This window comes from Lissotriton helveticus, chromosome 11 (genome assembly GCF_964261635.1).
Source record: "Lissotriton helveticus chromosome 11, aLisHel1.1, whole genome shotgun sequence".
NCBI classification, from domain to species: domain Eukaryota; kingdom Metazoa; phylum Chordata; class Amphibia; order Caudata; family Salamandridae; genus Lissotriton; species Lissotriton helveticus.
The window spans coordinates 540,961,561-540,982,697 of record NC_136072.1 but is presented as its reverse complement, the minus strand read 5'-3'; the positions used below and the strand labels follow the sequence as shown (position 1 = coordinate 540,982,697).

General features: G+C 39.9%; 2 protein-coding genes across 4 annotated transcripts in view; both read right to left on the bottom strand.

Moving 5' to 3' along the window:
* The window catches only part of LOC144790649 (maestro heat-like repeat-containing protein family member 1), a 112,936-nt gene extending 105,703 nt beyond the window's left edge, over positions 1 to 7,233 (bottom strand). For both annotated transcript variants that reach the window (XM_078665376.1, XM_078665377.1), the window contains exon 1: positions 7,116 to 7,233. In XM_078665376.1, coding sequence (XP_078521502.1) covers positions 7,116 to 7,136 — 21 coding nt within the window. In that variant the 5' untranslated portion in view covers positions 7,137 to 7,233. The remainder of the gene's footprint in view (positions 1 to 7,115) is intronic.
* Positions 7,234 to 8,002: 769 nt separating this feature from the next.
* LOC144790650 (uncharacterized) overlaps positions 8,003 to 21,137 on the bottom strand; it is a 161,267-nt gene continuing 148,132 nt past the window's right edge. For both annotated transcript variants that reach the window (XM_078665379.1, XM_078665378.1), the window contains exons 6-8: positions 11,007 to 11,169; positions 9,673 to 9,771; positions 8,003 to 8,141 (exon numbers count right to left, since the gene is read on the bottom strand). In XM_078665379.1, coding sequence (XP_078521505.1) covers positions 8,008 to 8,141; positions 9,673 to 9,771; positions 11,007 to 11,169 — 396 coding nt within the window. In that variant the 3' untranslated portion in view covers positions 8,003 to 8,007. The remainder of the gene's footprint in view (positions 8,142 to 9,672; positions 9,772 to 11,006; positions 11,170 to 21,137) is intronic.

Genomic DNA, 21,137 nt, shown 5'->3' with positions numbered 1-21,137 from the left:
GAAAATAGCCGGATTGCTGTGGGATAAAGTTTTTACGATTCCCACCCGGGCTCACCGTCCCTCGGTTGCTGCTGGGAGTTAGAGGACTTTAAGTCTGTCAAGTTGTCCCCTTTGCCCTAATCTGAATTGAACTGCTGACATCGAACGAGGCAAGGAAAGGTGAGAGCTAATTAGTCACCGCCAATGCCCCGGAACTGTGCTTGTCAAAACACGGAGAAGGTGTAACCCTACCTTAGGGCGATTGACCCGCTGAAATCTCCGCTGCTAGGTTGTGCCTCCGGTGTGGACTGGCAGCATCCCCGGGCCCCGTTGAGGAGAGCTGGCGACAAATGAGGGGGCCTGGTTCTAGTGAGCAAAGTGTCAGTTCCCCCTGAGAACGCATCACGGGAGTCTGTGTGTTCTGCCACCCAGCGAGCGCCGGAAGAAGGGGGCTGGAAGCTGAGGAGGGCGGACCGTGTCGCACCCACCCTCTCTGACGAGCGAGAGGAGGGCGGGACACCAGGCCAAGAGAAGTGCTGAGTGAGGCGGTGCAACTTCGGCCCGGTCAGCTGCTGGAATCCCGCAGCGTGTGGGCTGGAGACAAAGCATCGCTACAGAAGTACGAGTGGAGCTAGCGGACAGAGAATTACCCGGCCGAACTACGGTAAGACTGTGAAAGAGTAGGAGGGAGCCCCAGGTGCTGAGGGGGTCTCGCTGCCACCGTCAGAGTTGAAAGGTTCGGCTGGAAAACACGGAGGAGCGCAACAGAGACTGGGGGAAGGTGTTATTAATTGTACTCCTTTTGCCCCGGTTCCTTAAAGGAGGGAAGTCATTTGTCAGGTTAACGCCCATTATGTGAGAACTGCCGAGTACATCAGGTTGTTGGCGAGACTGAGAATGACTGTCCGTTGGAGTTAAAGACCTGGTGGAAGTAATTTCTAAAACACCATAGTAACTTTCTTGCCTAGTAACTGGAACTTAGCTACTTCAGTGTGTGTAGAACTTGTGCATGTTAATGTTAGAAGTCTAGTCATGGTAACAGAGTTCAACAGAGCTGTCTAGAGTTTAATTCTCTTTCAGATAAATAGAGGGGGACTTGCGAAGTGAGTTTGAATATATCATTCATCTGTAAATGAAATGTTTTGATCCAACAAGGTTATTCAGAGAACTAAAAATTAATGAAGCTGGGAAAAATGATAAAAACAAATACCTCAAATGTACTGTCTGAATTGTACGCAGGATATTGATTTTGCAACTAAGAAAGATACAAGAAACTACCTAAAAAGGAAATATAAAGATTTTCTACCTTTCTAAACATGGTGTGGTGAATCCTTTTTGAGTGAAAGGGCATTGGGTTACTACATGGGTGTGATGCAAGTGTAACATTATTACCTTAGAGAAGGCCTTGTCCACTTAATGCCAGGCTACCCCATGTGGACTGGGAACCCCGGGCCCGATTCACAGAACTAACTTAAGACAAAATCCTAAACTTACTACCATTTTCGTATTCACAGAAGGCACTTACTCATTTTGGTATTCACAGAAGACACTTACTCTTTTCGGTATTCACAGAAGTTAGGAGTACTAACTTTAGGACTCCTAAATGTCTTCTGTGAATACGGAAAGTCTTAAAATTAGGATTTTTCTCAGTTTAGTTGTAGTAAAGTTAAGACTCCTAACTTTAGAACTCCTAAATGCCTTCTGTGAATACCGAAAGTCTTAAAAATAGGATTTTTCTCAATTTAGTAGTAGTAAAGTTAGGACTCCTAACTTTCGGACTCTTAAATGCCTTCTGTGAATACCGAAAGTCTTAAAATTAGGATTTTTCGCAGTTTAGTAGTAGTAAAGTTGAGAAAAGTCCTAATTTTAAGACTTTCGGTATTCACAGAAGGCATTTAGGAGTCTGAAAGTTAGGAGTCCTAACTTTACTACTACTAAATTGAGAAAAATCCTATTTTTAAGACTTTCGGTATTCACAGAAGGCATTTAGGAGTTCTAAAGTTATGAGTCCTAACTTTACTACTACTAAACTGAGAAAAATCCTAATTTTAAGACTTTTGGTATTCACAGAAGGCATTTAAGAGTCCGAAAGTTAGGAGTCCTAACTTTACTACTACTAAATTGAGAAAAATCCTATTTTTAAGACTTTCGGTATTCACAGAAGGCATTTAGGAGTTCTAAAGTTAGGAGTCCTAACTTTACTACTACTAAACTGAGAAAAATCCTAATTTTAAGACTTTCGGTATTCACAGAAGGCATTTAGGAGTCCTAAAGTTAGGACTCCTAACTTCTGTGAATACCGAAATGAGTAAGTGCCTTCTGTGAATACCAAAATGAGTAAGTGCCTTCTGTGAATACCAAAATGGTAGTAAGTTTAGGATTTTGTCTTAAGTTAGTTCTGTGAATCGGGCCCCCCAGGTCTAACAGGCACCCTGGGCCGTTGCTTTTGCCATCAACAAGATGTATCTACCCCATCGTATTTTGTCATAGAGGAACACATCCGCAGGGATACCATCGGGTCCTGGCGCTCTACCTCCAGCAACTGCACTAAGAGCTGCTAAAACTTCTTTGTCATTAAAAGCCTCATCAGTATAAAAAACATAACTAACTTCTTCCATTTGATCATCTAACGGGTTACACGCATATTGGGGCCTAAAGTAATTAACCCATCCTTCATGAGAGACATGACTTAGGGGCTGATCAGGTTGGCCCCCTCTGCCTCACTTAATGATATTCCAGAATAATTTGGTATTATTCTGCAAACTAGCTTCTTTTAGGTCCTGCCATCTAAGCTCATCCCATAGGCACTTTGCTTTATGGATAGCTTTTTTGTATTCATATCTTGCAGTACGGACAGTACCCATTTCCCCAACCCTGATAGCCTTGCCAAGGGCCATTTTTGCTTGCATACATTCATTGTTTTACCACCGAAAGGGTTTGGAGTCAGCTAGTTTCTGGCTTCTATGGCGCTTAATAAAGTGGCTACTTGTACTTCTTCTCCTCTCTTGGCCTCCTGGTTCTGGTCCTTCTGGTCTACTTCATTCTACGTATTCTCCTGGTTTTACTGATCCTCCTCTTTGTCTTGGGTATGCTGGGCCTTATGTCCTTGGGGTCTCAGTCATCCTGGTCGACTGTGGTTTTTGGCTGCCTGATCCTCCAGGTTTTTCCCATGGTCCTCCTGCTATTGCTTTCTTCATTATCTTGGAAATCCAGTTCCGTGTGTTCCTAATCCTGCTAATGATCTTGGTCCTCTCCTCCTCCTCCTCCTCCATTCAGTTGTACTGAACTTTTTGGAGAGTCTTGTTCCCTTGTCCTCCTCCTCTGTTTGACCTCCCTTTCACCCTCCTGTTTCTCCCTGTTCATCCTACAGGTCCTCTAGTTATCTGCCTGCTTCTCCAAGTGATCCACACTCCACTAATGTAATCTCATCCAAAGTCAGCAAAATTCACCCTCAAGCCAAAGGGCACACTTAGATGTAGCATGGGTGCATGAACACTATTGGAAATACATTTACCCTTTTTTCCTGTTAGATAGTAAAATACAGACATAATTGGGGTGCTCCTCTAAAACCTGGATCCATGTATGCGCCGGTACATCTGTTTCACTATTAACAGTTGTGGACCAGGATTGCTCAATGTCCCTCTTGCACCCCTGCACACTGTGAACCATGGGAGTACAGAGGAGCCTAAAAGGATAGTGTTTGCTTATGAGAATCAAAGGCAACGTGGAGGCAGGAGCTGCAACACAGAAGATGGGTGACGACTAAAAGCAGTTTTAGGAACACATTTAACTACACAGATGCTAATGAGGAGAATGATCACCTGCAATGAAGACTTGGAAGACTCAAGGGGGGAACAACCTCAAATTATGTATATGGTCAATATGCTATACAACAAAATTCTGTCATGTTTTTATGTTTGTAGCCTGTATTCAAATTTTTATTACAAGTGGAGACTGTCAAAAGAAGGACTTGTAAGGAAATTTGAACATCCTGTCCTTTTAACTGTAAGTGCTCAGACCTAGCAGAAACTGTCCCACTTAGAGCCTCAACATTAATCTACAATTCTCAAGCTTCAAAAACAATAGTTATGTGGAAATGAAAATTGGCAGATTGGAGACGTAATGATTCTAAAAGTGTGTCCACCAAGGTCTACGTCACTCTTGCTTTTTCAGCTAATACAGCTCGCACGTCTCTAACTACGGACTCTTCCCTTTGCTAATATTTGTTTTATAGCAACTAAAAGTAGTATTCTATAATTCCAACACATTATTGATTACCAACATGATACATTTCCAGTGCTCCTCTTAAGACTTCACTGTTTTATCAGTATGTTCGGTCACCAGGAGTGCAATGCAAAGTCATGAGGCTCCTTAGTGAAGGTCGTTTGTAAATTTACTTTTATTTCACAGGGTGTAAGCAGCCTCTTAGACTAGAGAAGATGCAATGGCACACTGTTTGTTATAAGAGGTCACTAGGGCTTTAGTAAGCCCAATTACTGCTTGGGACCTATGTCAGGGCTCTAGTGACTGAAGATCTGCTGTTTTGTTATGATTAACGCATCAAGATGGAGCGTCAGTATGCTCAATTTCACTTCCATAACCAACTTTTACTTACCCAGTATCACAACAACAGGTGAAGCAAATTTCAAAACTGTTGATGTTTATTTAAATTCTAGCACAATTGCTTTGGTACACATTTTTCCTTTATTAATCCCGATTTCATATGTAACAAATACAAATATGCGTTTTGCTTCTCTGGCTGCCTTCATGGATTGTGTACTAATCACAATTGAGCTGGTTCAGTATTTGGAATTAATGTTGGAAAACTATATTCCCTGTAATCCCTTCATCTCCCAAAACACTACACCAGCTCAAAACTGAAATAATTACCAGGCGTGAATGTGTCAAATAGTGGGGAATTACAGTCCGAATTGGTGTGGTGGTTCTATTTCTCAGGGGTACCTAAGGGGCAAACTTGGAATCATACATTTTTCCTACATCCCAAAATTTCTGATACCCACAACATTGGTACTGTCGGGAGCGGAATGCCAATATGTTGGCCCAATGTACACATGATGGAGGCCTGAACCATCTCACAACTCCACCTGTGGTGTAACTAACTCACCAATGGAATCCTGTAGTTCTGTATTCAACGGATTGGTGTCACTACAACGCGGTTTATAACAACGCATTCCGTTATATCGGAATTTTTACAACGCAGGATCCATTACATCGGATGCCATTAAAACGCATGGCATTACATAGCAGATGCTATTACAACGCATGGCATTACATCGTAAGTATAGGTAAGTATACCTTTTTAAAAAAAATTTAATGAAGTTAATTTAATTAATTTAATTTAATTAATTTAATTAAAATACATTTTAAAATAGTAATTAATTTTATTTAATAAATTTAAATCTATTTATTTAAATTAATTTTAATACAAATTGTAATTAATTTTATTTAATTAATATAATGAAATTAATTTAATTTAAATATTTTTTAAATTGTAATTAAATTAAATTATTTAAAATAATGTATTTAATTTAATTATTTTAATTAAGAAATGTAATTAATATAATATAATTAATTTAATTTAACCTAAAAACACCCCTGTACCCCAAAACCCAAACCCTGCCCTGAAACCTAAAAACACCCCTGTACCCCAAAACCCAAACCCTACCCTGAAACCTAAAAACACCCCTGTACCCCAAAACCCAAACCCTACCCTGAAACCTAAAAACACCCCTGTACCCCAAAACCCAAACCCTACCCTGAAACCTAAAAATACCCCTGTACCCCAAAACCCAAACCCTACCCTGAAACCTAAAAACACCCTTGTACCCCAAAACCCAAACCCTACCCTGAAACCTAAAAACACCCCTGTACCCCAAAACCCAAACCCTACCCTGAAACCTAAAAACACCCCTGTACCCCAAAACCCAAACCCTACACTGAAACCTAAAAACACCCCTGTACCCCAAAACCCAAACCCTACCCTGAAACCTAAAAACACCCCTGTACCCCAAAACCCAAACCCTGCCCTGAAACCTAAAAACACCCCTGTACCCCAAAACCCTACCCTGAAACCTAAAAACACCCCTGTACCCCAAAACCCAAACCCTACCCTGAAACCTAAAAACACCCCTGTACCCCAAAACCCAAACCCTACCCTGAAAACTAAAAACACCCCTGTACCCCAAAACCCAAACCCTACCCTGAAACCTAAAAACACCCTTGTACCCCAAAACCCAAACCCTATCCTGAAACCTAAAAACACCCTGTACCCCAAAACCCAAACCCTACCCTGAAACCTAAAAACACCCCTGTACCCCAAAACCCAAACCCTACCCTGAAACCTAAAAACACCCTTGTACCCCAAAACCCAAACCCTACCCTGAAACCTAAAAACACCCCTGTACCCCAAAACCCAAACCCTGCCCTAAAACCTAAAAACACCCCTGTACCCCAAAACCCAAACCCAGCCCTAAAACCTAAAAACACCCCTGTACCCCAAAACCCAAAACCCAAAACCTGCCCTAAAACCTAAAAACACCCCTGTACCTCAAAACCCAAACCCAGCCCTAAAACCTAAAAATACCCCTGTACCCCAAAACCCAAACCCTGCTCTAAAACCTAAAAATACCCAAACACCCCAAAACATATACCTCAGTACCCCAAAACATATACTCCTATACTCATACTTATTTAAAAAATTACTTAAATTAATATATATAATTTATAATATTAAAAAATATAAATAAATTAATTTATTTAAAATTAATAATGATTAAATTAATTATATAATATTAAAAAAAATAAAAAAACATTATATACTTACCAATACTTACGATGTAATGGTATGCGTAGTAATAGCATCTGCTATGTAATATCCTGCGTTGTAATGGCATCCGATGTAATGGAACCAGCGTTGTAAAAGCTCTGTTGTAACAGCATTCCGACGTAAAAGTTGCGTTGTAACAGTGACATACCGTATTCAACCCTCATTTCTCAATAATGTAGTGTTTCATTGCAGCTAATCTCTCATTATGGGATACAGTGTTCATTATGAGTGGATCATTTGGGATTGGTTGAAGTGGCAAGCATGGACAGCAAATAAAGGTCACACTCACCGTGAGCAAACGAAATGCCATATCAGCAGGCAGCTGGGGCTGGAGCCTTTCAACTTCATTGACCAACCAAGGAAGCTCCTTATCTAGTTGCTCCTCTGGCAGAATGGAGGCCAAATGTCCCAGAGTGGTGATGACCTGCCCCCAGACCTGTTAAGATAAATTACACCAGGTTTTCAGTTCCACACACTAGACATTAACTACTAAGAAAAGATGAGCCACATGGGGAAGTAGAGGGTTCCCTGGAGAGGCAGCTGCACTTGATATCTGTTCACTAGGAAGTGATTCTGACATGCAAAGGCAGTGGTTTGTTTCACTGGCAGAATAATCCAATAGACAAAACTGATTCTCTAAAATAGAAATATTATCCATGAATTGTTTTGCTCTTGTCTTATTTGGATGAGGGTTCCCCACCCACTCTCTCTATTTTCTTCCTCTCCTCAGCTCTTTTCAAAAATATATATTTCCCCTGCCTCCTATTCATGGACAGGTTGTGGTAGACATATAAAATACACTACTGCAGCTGCGATTTTATTAAATTGCCCTAGAATCTAATTCTGTCACTTTCTTTTTCAAAAATACTTATTACACTTACTGTTCCCTAATACGTAAGTATTATAGCATGGTTTAGCTTTGATTTTGTTTTATATATCTGACCTGATAGGAATTTGATACTTGGTCGGGTACAATAAAGGTTTTTACACATTTTATTCAGCTACATAAATAGAGATCACAAGTCAGGGTCAAGAGAATGAATTTCATATTTTTTTGTATTTCATCAAATGAAGTATATATGCAAAGGCAGAGGAAGGGGCAGTCAATGTGTATGCATCAGTTATCTCACAAAACGTAACAGCTCTAAACCTTCATTCAATGCGCTCTTTTCTTTCCCACTTTACCAACTCACCTCCTGGAGACTGGGGATGGTTTCAAGAAGAAATACCTTACAGGTTGAGTAGGCTTCAAAGAAAAGTGTGACTAGAGGAGTGTCTACAGTGGAAGCAAACTGGCCTGATAACATCTCAATGACTGCACAAAAATAAAACAATTACAGTTAAGTTCAAAGGCTTAAGTGTTGCATTAATCTACACATGTACCACCTTGTCTGGTAGTGCATAGGACATACTGAGCAAAAACAGTGCAATGCGTCTGCTGATAGGAAATGATTTTTAGCAGGTATTAGACTCAATTCACATAGGTATTCTCTGACTCTCATAGATACTCTAATAGTATCCATTTCGATAATGCATCCTATTGCACTTTTGAAGCATTCTAGACAATATATGGTAATAATTCCACATTACTGCAACTCATCGTATTGAACTAAAATGAAGGAAAGGCAGAATATTTGTCACCAGAGTACTTTTTACATGCAATTAGCAACAAAGCAATTTAGTTTGTACAGTTTTGTTGTTTATGAAATAAGAGTGGAGAAATCAGATTTTGCACATGTTATTACTGTATGACGATATTTGCCCTCTTGGCAAAATTAAAAAAAAGTATGTAAAAATATAAAAGGTGATGCATCCGAGCATTCCTTATCAGTAATTTTGTGAATCATTTTATGTGGTTAACAAAGAAGTGCTGGTTCAGATATCACCAGAGTAAAAAAGTGGTGTAATGATTTTGCACTATTCTGCTAATCAGGCAGGAAGACACTACACTGGTTTTAATCTCACATCTAAATAAACACTGATTCATTCAAATTCCTATTTTAAGCATTGCAAAACGTGTGAAATCACATTGCCCCTTTTTCTGTCCTAATATTGAAAATGTTTAGATGGGAGCAAATCTTGCTTCCTGCATTCTCTATTTTTCAAGAGGCAAAATGGTAAAAAATATATTTACTCCATGATTTGCACCAGTCTAAATCTTTACTTAACACGGTGACTAGTTTGCAATTGTGCGAGCTCTAGGTTGCAACAAGATGTCTGTGCCATTGAAGTTAACAATTACCTCTGGGAAATGATGTACAATTTCTACAGGTTTTAATGCTCCACTTCCTAGGGAGGTAAGTTCACAACATAAGGCCTGATTCAGGCTGTGGCAGATGGGTATCCCGTCACAAACGTGATGGGATAGCCCGTCCCTCTTATTACACATACAATAGGATACAACTTGTCCACCAATCTCTAAATCAAGCCCTTCGTTTTTTATTACTGAAAACAATAGGGTGTTTCCCGGAGGTGCACTATACAGACTAGAGATGTGTTACAGTCATTACATGGCAAACTTGACACAGCAGCTCAGCATGCCAGTTCAATTGGCAAATGTACTAGAAAGTTGTGGAGTTACACATTATGCAGACCAATGTTGCAGTTGAGTTCTGATTTGTGCCACAAATGAAAGTTTAATGCAGATAAGTAATCAGTTGTTGAAAACAATGGGATGAATAGGGACTATTATTATCTGCACCAATCAGACATAAGAAATTGCATCTCTTTGCATGAAGGGTGCTCTCAGGAAATATTACAAAAGTGAACTTAATAAAGGTGTCCTCTCCCCACACTCTCCCAACCATCAAACCAAACCCAACCGCTCCACCAGCGCAGGTGCACACCAAGGCTAAACCAATATTTCTGGTTGATTGTAGAAGCAGTCTTCATTACAGTAAAGAACGTTCTGAGAATCAGATCTAGATATGGTTCCATTTCCGGTCCTGTAAGAGGAAATAAGATAAACAATATTAATTAAACTAAAGACTAATACCAACTTAAGATGATGAGTGTGCTGCAAAGGTGGTGTTGGTCATGAAACATATTGTAAAAAAATCTTGATGCATGGCTTTGTATATTTTCCACCCAGCAGAACATAAAACATAATGCAATATGCGTTAAAGAATGTTTCACATTGTCTTTTCCCAGGATTCACTCGCACCTTTTTATGACGTGATGAAGGAGTTCGGCATTATAGCAGAGTTGCTGCATTTACAGAAATTCTAAATCCTTGTACAAATAAAGGCTTAATAGTTAAGTAGCTGGTTGGTGTAGAGCTGTTTCAGTTTTTAACAGTTTTTCCTCAAGAGACATAATGAAACAAAATCTGTAAGGGACATCTGGTGCTGGTATGTGGTGCTAAAATGTGAATCTACAATGTGAAATTACTAAATTTCAACAAATCTAAAACAATATGTATCATTTGAACATAATAACCAAAATAGCAGTAATACATTTGCATCTTTCAAAAGTGGCTGTCAGTGGACCTGTATTTAAGATGCAACCATTCACTTCTAAGGCCTCTTGCTGGAGTTCCATATTTTGAAGCCTTCTGATGGCATAAGCACGGAGATGCTTGTTTCTTTAATTAGCACTGTACAGAAAGTAATCGTCTTAGAGCTTAATTGAATTACCATTATGACATGGGGTTGCAACACATAGTGGTGCTGTTTTATTTCCTTCCAGTTAATTGTCACTTCCTTAAAAAGATAATTGTTTTAACTATGCGGGCTGAAATGGCAAAGGCATGGGTATGGGCATGGGACTCTATTCTGAATGCCACAATCAGTTTGAAATATATGTAGAAAATAACTTAAATATACCCTGTGGCTTCTTTCCACTTTCAATTTGCATTGTATATGCAATGCTAGTGATTGATCCATTCTCAATCACCACTGTAAAATGCATATATTCACCATACTGTTATGGGTTTTGTACAAAATGTAGAAATACTTTAAACAAGCAATGGAGTAAGGGAACTGAAAGAACAATGGAGTAAGGGAACTGAAAGAACATGTTGCTGCATGCTTCAGAGCCCACTCTGTGTATTTGAGTGTTGTGATGACATGAGCCATAGACAGATAAAACTATTTGCAGACAGACCTAAAATGAATGTAGAATCCGGTAGACTGCCACAGAGCACAGTGTTTGAAAACAACATAGCATTTTTTCACATTACCGTATTGAATTGTCATTTGATGAATGGCCCAAAACACAATCTCCTCTGGAATAGAAGGCACCGTAAACAGATTTACAATCTTAGAAGATATTGACTGTGGTATCCACTTGGTAAGTGTAATTTGACACATTAAAGCCATCCTTTCAAGTTCAGGCGCATTCTCCTAAATATGCAGAAATAGGAAATATTGGTAATTTGAAACATTTGTGACGAACAAGAGGAGAAAAAGAAATCCAAAACAAGTATTAAGTAACATGGATCAGGTATAGAGGGAATATTGTGAAACAGGAAATGCCTGAACAAATCAATAACGGCTTGATTATGAGTTTGGCGGATGCGATACGCCTTCACAAACATGACGGATATCCCGTCCGCCATATTACATGTTCCATCCATAGGATATAATGGAATTGTAATACGGAGGTCGGGATATCCCTCACGTTTGTTATGGAGTAAACCTGTCCTCCAAACTCCTAATCAGGCCCTAAGACTCAATTAACAATACGATAGAAGCGGAGCAGATAACAACAATGTAATCACTCCTTGAAATAGACCAAGTAGAACCAGCAGTTGCCAAAACAGATTGAAAATAAGGCTGTAGCCTGAGATTTCTTGACCCCTAGCAGCAAGAAAGTTTACAGGATAAAAATGGGTCATAATAAAATTATAAAAATATTGGTACCCCCAATGAATGAATAAATAAGTCCATCAAAATATCAGAAATTCTTGTCTTTTCCTAATTTCACATCAAAAAGACTTTTCTTTTTTATAAATGAATGACTTTCTGCACTGCAGAGGTGTCCAAAAGTGACTGATACCATTTAGAATGTGCACCAAATGTATTGCTTGGTAGAGGCTGGGAGGTGGGAGCTATTCGACCTAGTCGCTTTCTGAATTGGCATGGGGCATATATCATCAGAAATAATTAATTCTATTTGGCTATTCTCTAGACCTCGATTACCTTAGTGTTTTCTACTTATAAAATATCTGCACTAGGGGTATGAGTTTGTAAAATATTTAACCTCATTTCAACACAATACTGGCCTTAGAGACTGCAATATCTTTTTGAGTGGAACAAAAGGTAAACTGGCTTTAAAAACACTGAATGATTATTTTTACAAATATTTTACCTATTTTAAGACTAACACAAATGTATTTTTAAACACTCTAATTAGGATGGACTGTCTTAGATAAAAATACATGGAAATACATGATAAAGCACAGTGTCAATAAATCAACAGTACTGTATACATGAACCACATGCTAATAACAATGTGGTGTATTCCAAAATAGGTCTACAGTTGTTTCATCTCCTTGTATATCTTGATAAGAACATGACCTTGCTAGTGAAGTCCTGAAGTCTCAGAGGCCAGAGAGGGTGCAACAGTGAAAGATGTGTGGCACTTCCAAGCTGCTGTTCTGTTTTGTACTGCCAGCATATCGGAACACATTTGGAGGTGGGTATATTACTTAACTTCATCTTCATGGGGATGACTGGGTTTCTGAGACTCTCCGTAGCACCTCCCAAAGTGTGCCTCGGTAGGTGTGCTACCTTTGCACCGCTTCCCTTAGAGTTAGACATCTTCTGCGATCCAGTTTGCCTTTGCCAGTGCTTAGTAATTTGACAGAAACACCTGGACAAAAGTGTTTCCTCATTTGTATGGGCCCTAGCCTCCTAGCAAATGGTGTAATGCATCTTGACACAGTGTGGGGGTGAAATGGGTGCAAGTACAATGCTTGTTACAAAAGGCCCAGCACATGCCTTGGCAGAATCTGCTGCAAAACAAACACCATCTACCTCCTGTGGTTTTTGCTAATCTAGTCCATGATTTTAAATGAGTGCAGCCCCAAACTCTCATCCCCTTTCTTAATCTCTCTTCTCTCAGTTTCTCACACACATAAACAACTACACACACAAACCAGTACAGACATGCACACACATTTCTGTGTGCAAATCATGTACTAAAATAGGCAATTCATTCTACAAAATACAAATCAAGATCTATGAGAGAGCTTCACCTTTGAATCTATTAGTTTGTTATATACAGATTGACTCTATTTTGTGTTCTCAGCTCTTGCCTACCTGTGGAATGTAAAGAAGAATCCGATTCTCGGTGTTACAATATTGCTACCTTTGTTAAGATATTTCAGAAGTTCTTTAGGAGTGGAAATATGGAATTTGGGGCCTGATTTTGTATTTGACAGACAAAGCAGTGTCCTCCAGGGTGTCAGAGGACATTGCGTCTGCCACCCCAATGGTATTTGAGTTGTTATGTTTCAAGCTGACCTCCCAGCGATCATCTCTGTACTTTGAAAGGAACCACTGTCACAGCGCTTTCCATCAAGGTACAAAAGGTTTGGTGGATGGCCATCCTCGGTTTGACAGCCGTTCACCAACTATTTCACTTTTTTTTTTCAGAAACCCCTGAAGCGGCAGTTTCTGAAAAACAAAAGATTCATGACCTCCACACACTGGGAGTTTTCTCCCAAGGTGTGGAGATCATTATTGTTTTTTCCTGTCCCTCACAGGCAAGTTTTTTTGCAGTGATGGGCAAAAGAAAATCATTCTAGGCTTTGGTCGACTGAGCCATCAAGAAATCCACTGATTGGAAAGTTGTAGTCTGCCCACCTGTAAATAAGGCAGGTGGACAAGAGCTTGGAGGGCAGGGTACTCCGTCATATTTGCAACAGTATAACCTGTATGCCAACCTCTAAATCAGGGGCCTAATGTTTGTTATAGTCTTATTAAAGGCTCTGCAAAATATATAAAGATGTGAAACAATCATAGACCTGCGTTGAAATCCACAGGTTTCTCTCCTAGATATATATTGTTACAAAGAAATATTTACTTTGATGAATGCTCATTTACTTTTTAATTTATCTATGTATTTACAGCTTTCTTTTGTCGTTAGTTGTGAAATAAACCTCTCTTTCTTTTACTGTCAATGTGCAGAAAAAATAGAGTGGATAACATTTGAGATTTTATGACTTTTTCCGTTTGACCAGAATAATGTTTTTCTAATGTATAAGGTGTGTTAGATGTATTCATAATTCAAAACCTCTGAACACAATATGCAAAAAATGTATTTAATAATTACAAAAATCACAACCAAGTATACCATTATTTTGCAATAGAATCAGAGATAAAGCAGAACAGTTTTATTGGTGCATTTTGTATGGGTATCGGTGTGGGATGTTGTGTTTATGTTTGAGATAAGCTGTATAGAGTAAATTTTGTGAGACTTATGATTTGGCGGGTATTGAGAGTGACAGTGGTGGTGCAGGAGTTGTTGGTCAGTATGTAGGTATAAATTATAGGATGTCTGATCTGGGGGTTTGAATTTACCACAAGGCAGTTGATTTATTTGAGGGTAATATAGGGAGGGCTCTGCGCTCCACCAGGAGTAACCTTGACTTCTGGGTCTCCCTGCCTTTGTCGGTTGCGGGGCGTGTGGCATTATTAAAAATGATAACCCTCCCCCGTTTACTTTATTACTTTGTTACCCTGCCGATTTGGATACCTGGAAAGTGCTTTGCCCAATTCAACTCCATGGTTTCGAGCTTCCTGTGGGGAACGGGACGAAGAAGAGTGGCTCTGCCGACCATGTGGCGCCCGCGTCGGGAGGGAGGCTTTGCAGTGCCGGATTTTGAGGCTTACTATAATGCGGCCCAGTTCCAATGGTTCACACAATGGCTGGCAGGGAAGCTGGGAATGGAGACAAACCAGAGAAGAAGGGACCTAGAGCTTCGTCACTTGAGTCGGATTTTGCTACAGCTCCCGATGCGGGAACGTGAGGTATCCAGGGATCTGTGGGTCCTGAGGCAATGTTGGTATAGGGCTATATGACGCAATAAAGGGAGCCCGGCATATGCCCCTGAGATCCCGGTGTGGTTCTGTGAGGAGCTCCACCATGGAGGAGATTGACAGCGGCTACATGACTGGGAGGAATCGTGGATCTCCTCCATTGGAGTTCTGTATGAAGATGGTGCACTTTTACTATTTCAAGACCTCATGCAGAGGCACGAACTTACTGCTTAGGACTTTCTCTTGCACGCGGGCGTAACAGCTGCTGTGCGAAAGCACTGGAAAAAAGGGTTAGAGGAACCACGGGTCTTCCTTCCCTGCCAGTATGTGGTCACCTCTGTAGATAGGATCAAGGCGGTGACGTGCTTGTATCGGAGGTTGAGGCAGGGCTTGAGGACACCTCTGGAGGGACTGCGTATTAAGTGGGAAACTGACCTGGGAATGCCTATAGAGGAGAAACCTTGGGAATTGTTAATGGAACGGGCCTGGAAATGTTCCTGAAACACAAGATTCCAACTTATTCAGTTTTATGTGTTTCATCGGGCGTATCTTACGCCTCACAAAATTAATGAGTTTTTTGGCTCCCACGCTACCTGCCCACAATGCAGACTGGAGGGTGCGGTATTCATACACATGTTCTGGGATTGTCCGCTGCTTCGAGGATTCTGGGGAGAGGTACTGGCCAAACTGACGGAGGTGACGGAGAGGGACCTGCAGAATACTCCAGGGGTGTGCCTGTTGCACTGGTTTCCCCACACTTCCTGCAACAAAAACCACCAGTAAGTTCCCAGACCTGGGGTTAGTTCTAGTCAAGCGTGAAATCACTAGCCATTGGAAGGCAGCCACGGCCCCAAGCGTTGCCCGCTGGCTACGTGAGTTTACTAAGTGGGCGGATTTCGAGGGGACGCTCCGCCTCCAATTAGCTCGGAGGACTGACAACGACAAATTGTGGGACTCGGCGAGAGCCTGGGTGGCATTGGTGGATTTGCTCAAGAATCCGACTGAGGATGATGACTGACCTCGCCGGCTATGGGTGCCCTCTTTATTATATGAGACTGCAACAACAGGTAGTGAGTTGAGAGAATGGGAGGTGCGAGCGTGGAAGTGGGAGTGTCCCTCCGGCGGAGATGTGGGCTACTAACATAGGACTAGGGTGGAGTATGCAGAACACATTATGAGCATTACATGCGTGGCTAGGGAAAGCGACATGTCTGAGGGGAGGTGGGTGGTAGGGTTCGGGGGGGGGGGGTTAGAGGGCGGGGAGTTTGAGTTGAAGGGGGGGGATTTTGTTTGTTATTATCCGTGCTGAAACATAGAGGCTGACAGTGCCTGAATAGGCTAAGAGCAACACAATTTAGCCCTGTAGAACTGTGTCTCGGGTTCACTGGGATATAACTTTTGCTATTAGAAAGGCCTCACTCTATATGTGGAACAAATGGATGGACTAACACAGACTTGGCGGGGCTAGGCAAAATCTGGATGGGGATACAATTATTGGTCAAGTGTTGCGAGACTAAGGTAATGAAGTTGCCTGTATCGGTGAATTGTTTGCGCATTGCATAAAAACCTAATAAAATATGTTTTAAAAAAAACAATTATAGGATGTCTGGTGCAGGTGTTAATGTAGGGCACCGAAGGAGGAGGAATGTAGGTACAGAAGTAAGAGAGACTTAAAGAGTAGGCAGTGGCGTGTTTCCTATTGGTGGATTAAAAGCAATGGTCTCCAACTAATCAATCACATTTTACCAGTAGCTCGCAGACTGCCATTGAGTAGCTTGCATATGATAATTGCCTGTCAACAAGCTTGAGAATATACAGGTGCCCACCTGATAACACAGTTATTCAAAACACAGCACCCGTTCCTATGATTTACTCAAACGCTGACAGTGCTTGAGGATGCAGACTACCCTTTTCTGAAAATAATTTCTTCTTTTTCTACTTCTTTCTAGCCTCTTTTTACATGTCTTTCTGTTTTCCTTGCTTTTATGTCTCTCTTTCATTTCTCAATGTATTTTATTCTCTCTTTCTTGCTGTCCTCTTTCTTTATTTTTCCCTCTTTCCCGCTTCCCCCTATTTGTTTACACTATCTCTTTCCTTCCCTCCTTTGTTGTGCATTCTTTTTCAGTTCTCTTTCTTTTTTTCTTATTGGCTTGATATTCTTGATATTTTTCTTTCTTTTGTTCTCATTTCAACCTCTATTTTCAATTTTTCCTCCATTTTCCAGTTCTTTGTTTCTTTCTTACTATGTCTTTCTTCTCTTTTTCAATCTTGTGTCTCTCAGTAATTCTTTCCTTTCTTCTTTCATTTTTTCTTTTTTCTCCAATTTCTGTTTTTCTCTTTTCTTCGTTTATTATTCTATCTTCTACTCTTACTTAATTTTCCTCCTTCTCTCCTTCTTTTTTTTTGTCCTATCTCCATCTTTCTCAATGTCTTTCTTTCTCTGATTGTTTCCTTCTCTCCCTTCTTTTGTTCAGTCTTATCTGTTTTCTCTGCCTTCATCTTCCCTCCTCTGTTATTCTTTTTCTGTATTTCTCCTTTTGGTGGTATTACTTATTGTTCTGTTTCTTTCTTTTTCTCCTTTCTTCATCCACAAGGATCTTTTCTTAATTCCACCTCTGACCTGATCTTCTCCCTTCTTTTTTCTTCTACTTTTTTCTCTTATTTTTTTCTTTCTTTCCTTCCATTGTTTTCTCGCTGTGTTTTTCTTTCTCTCACCTTCTTCCTTTATTCTTTCTCTGTTGTGCTCTTCATTCTTTCGCCTACTTCTTTTTTGCCATGCCTTCTTTCTTCCTGTATTTTCATTCATTCCTTTCCTAGTTTGTTTCTTCGTCTTTCATGTCTTCTTAATTGCTTTCTTCCTTCATTTCCTGCATTTGACCCTTTTCTCTGGGTATTTTGTCCTCGTTGTGTTTTTCCTTTATTTTGTTATTTCTTTTCCTATATTTCTCTTTCTTTCTTTCTTTCTTTCTTTCTTTCTTTCTTCCTTTCTTTCTGTTTTTCTTTCCTGATTTCTTTCTTTATTTTGTCATTCTTTCTTTTTGTTTTATTTATCTTCCTTTCTTATGCTCGTCTCTCTTTCTCTCTCTTTAGGTATTTCAAGAGCAAAGGGACAACACTGATCCTCAGGGACCCCAATTGTAAACCTTTGCGTTACAGCTCCTGTTCTATTAATACTTTATGATCCCTGTATCTGGAATGAAGAACTTAAGGGTACTCTAGGGGCAGTGTTTAAGTTATTTGGTCTCTGTGTGCATTTATAAAATTCCTATATTAGACAGTAGCTCAGGAAAGGTTTGAGACTCCTGATTTAAAGAGTGCTAATTGAACTCTAGGCTGCATGTGATGGGGAAAGAAGTATATGCTAGCTAGTTGTAACTGATGTATTTTGTGAAGCAGGAGTGTAGAACAGCAAACATTGGGATGTAGGTTTCATGTACGATGTAGGTAGTGAAGGTGTGGTATGGAAGTGCAGTGTAGATGCAGGTTATAGTTTAGCTGGTGGTGTCAGATTTCCCTACAAGTATGAGAGTGTCATGCTTACCCTAATGTGCATTGCATAATGATGTTCAGTACACTCATTTTCTACAGGCAGACCATTTAAGGCACACTATTTCTTTTTTCCTCAGGACACACCCTAATATCAATATAATAATTCATCACTATCAACTCTAAAGTACTACTACACCAAACTAAAGGACCTGGAATGATAAAAAACATAACATTCAAACACTAGATAACAAAAAAATAACTGTTGTCTTTTGAGTGCTAACAGCAGAGAAACTCCTTACTATAACTTTTAAAAGGGAATAATTGAATATTGCACCCACAACAGTATCAGAGATGGTAGTTAAAAAGATCAGCACATTGCATTTTACTCCTTCCTAAAGAATTCTTAATGGAAATACATGAGAAACCGGTGTGTACATAACAAAACTGTTTGGACATGCCATATTTCATAGTTAATTACTTTTTTATCTGTGCAATGGTTTTAATTAACTATGCAGTTTACAAATAAAACTGACTTACTTAAACTTACTTAGTTAATAAGGCCATTGTAAAAATAATGTGTATGGATACAGTGTTACATTAAGTGTTTGCAGTTTAATTGAAATAGAAATACTATGGCTGAATTTCAAACTCTGTGAAATCAAATATAACTTCTTGCTGAAGACACAGCTGAACTAGGACCTAATCTATCATATAGGTCCATCTGACATAATGTTACGACACAGTTGCAACTGGTGTCAATGCAGTACTGTACATAGAGTTTTTCTGCTCTGCCTTTAATGAACGGCCCCAAGTGCAAGGTCAACATGTGGCCATACATACTGGATTTTCATACGGTACATCAGCCTGTCTGAGCGCTACTGATTTTCCTGCTAACAGCCCTTATTTTATTAAATCTGTCATCCTTTGTCAAATTTTATTGAAGTTGTACCTGAATAGCATGGTCAGAATATTGACTGACATAATACTCTGTACTAAACATTGTTCATAAACATTATTGCCACATTTAGGACATGATATTTATGTCAAATGTTCGACTATTTTTTAATATTATTAGAATTCCATAGCAGCAAAATAAATAATACATAACTGAACACATACATCAAGACTTCCATCATTGCCCATTTTAAGCCCCCATCCTAACCAATGCCCTCGACATCAAGTTAACATGAGGTACAAACTATATGATACATAATAGACTTAATTACCCCGTCATATACTCCCTCACCACCCCCAAATCATTAACCCTAATCTCCTTTTTTTATTTCCTTTAACAGGATATAAACTGTATTCCTTGTGGTACTCATTGAAAAACTTGGCCCGCCACATCTAAAAGGGTGGAGCCTCTTGCTGTAGCCAAAGTGAGGCAATTGCCAACTGAGCAACCATCGGGGCCATAAAAATAGGATAACGGTGTTCATATAGTAGCTGCCCCTGGCGGAAATCTTCCTCAATACCAAGCAACATCATAGACAGAGAAATTTTAACACAGTCCCGGACAAAAACCTCTCTATAGATTCTATCAGAGTGTCCAATACCGCACATGCAAAAAACAAGTGCACAGTGTCTGCACTATCCTTTCCACAGCTGCAACACTTCCCACCATGCTGCCCCCCCACTTCATCATTTTAAGAGGGGTATGATACAATTTGAATAACATTTTATAATGTTGACTTTTAAGGCTGGCTGCAGGAAAGATCCTCCCTGTCAAATCAATGGATTTTTCCAATGAGATTTCAGGGTTCCCCAACCAAGTTCTCCATCTCATATTATATTTTTCTAGATCATCCGTTCTGCCCTCTAACAGTGTTTTATAAATTAGCTCGATGTTTCCCTGCTGTCTAATAGATTCTACAATTTTAAACTTCATAATGCAAATAGGGTGTTTTCCCAGAAAGTCCCTTACTTGTAAGTATTTAAAACATTGAGTTGTGGGTAGATGGAATTTATCCGCCAACTCCGCAAATAAGTGTAATCTCCCATCATCATGATATAAGTCGCCATGTCAGGTAATCCCCTTCCTTCTCAAGCCTAAGGCCACCTGGTCCCAGAAGATCGGGGGCAGCACTCCTGTGGCATTAGTGGGGGTATACATGGAAAGTACTGGAATCTCAAAGCTTTTCCGTACAGTCTTCCAGACTTTAAACACAGCATTTAATACCTTGAAGTGCGTTCTTTTAAAATAACTGCTGTCCACTCTTTTGAATAGGCAATGCTTTACCTTTGACCCTAGAATCATCTGATAAATTGAGGGGGCTTTGGCCAGATTACTAATCTCTTCTCCAGTACGTAAAATACGTGCATTAACCAAAATACAGGAATAGAAATACAAAGCAAAGTCAGGGGTAGACCATCCTTCTCTTTCTCAAGAAGGAGTCATATATCGAGCAGCCCTACGAGGTTTCCAAGGGGCCCACATAAACTTAGTACAGAGAGATTGTAAATATGTAAATATTGAATTTGTTTATAGGATACCTCCAGGGGCACAGCCCTAAAAAAATACATAACTCGCGGTAAGACATTCATTTTCAGAACGTTAGCTCTGCCACTAATGACAGATGGAGGTTCTCCTACCTTTCAAGTGAGCGTTTTACTCCCCAAATAATATCGCCCCAATTAACCTCAACGATCTCTTTAACAGAGGTACGGATCTTAATACCCAGATAGATAGCTTCCTTAACACACCTAGCATCCCCATCCATTGCTTGACTTGTACATAAAATTTGGGTTTTAGCAGTATTAAGTTTATACCCAGAAACTGCCCCAAAAGTCTGCGCCAGGGATTCTATTTCAGGTATAGCGAGACAGGGATTACAAGT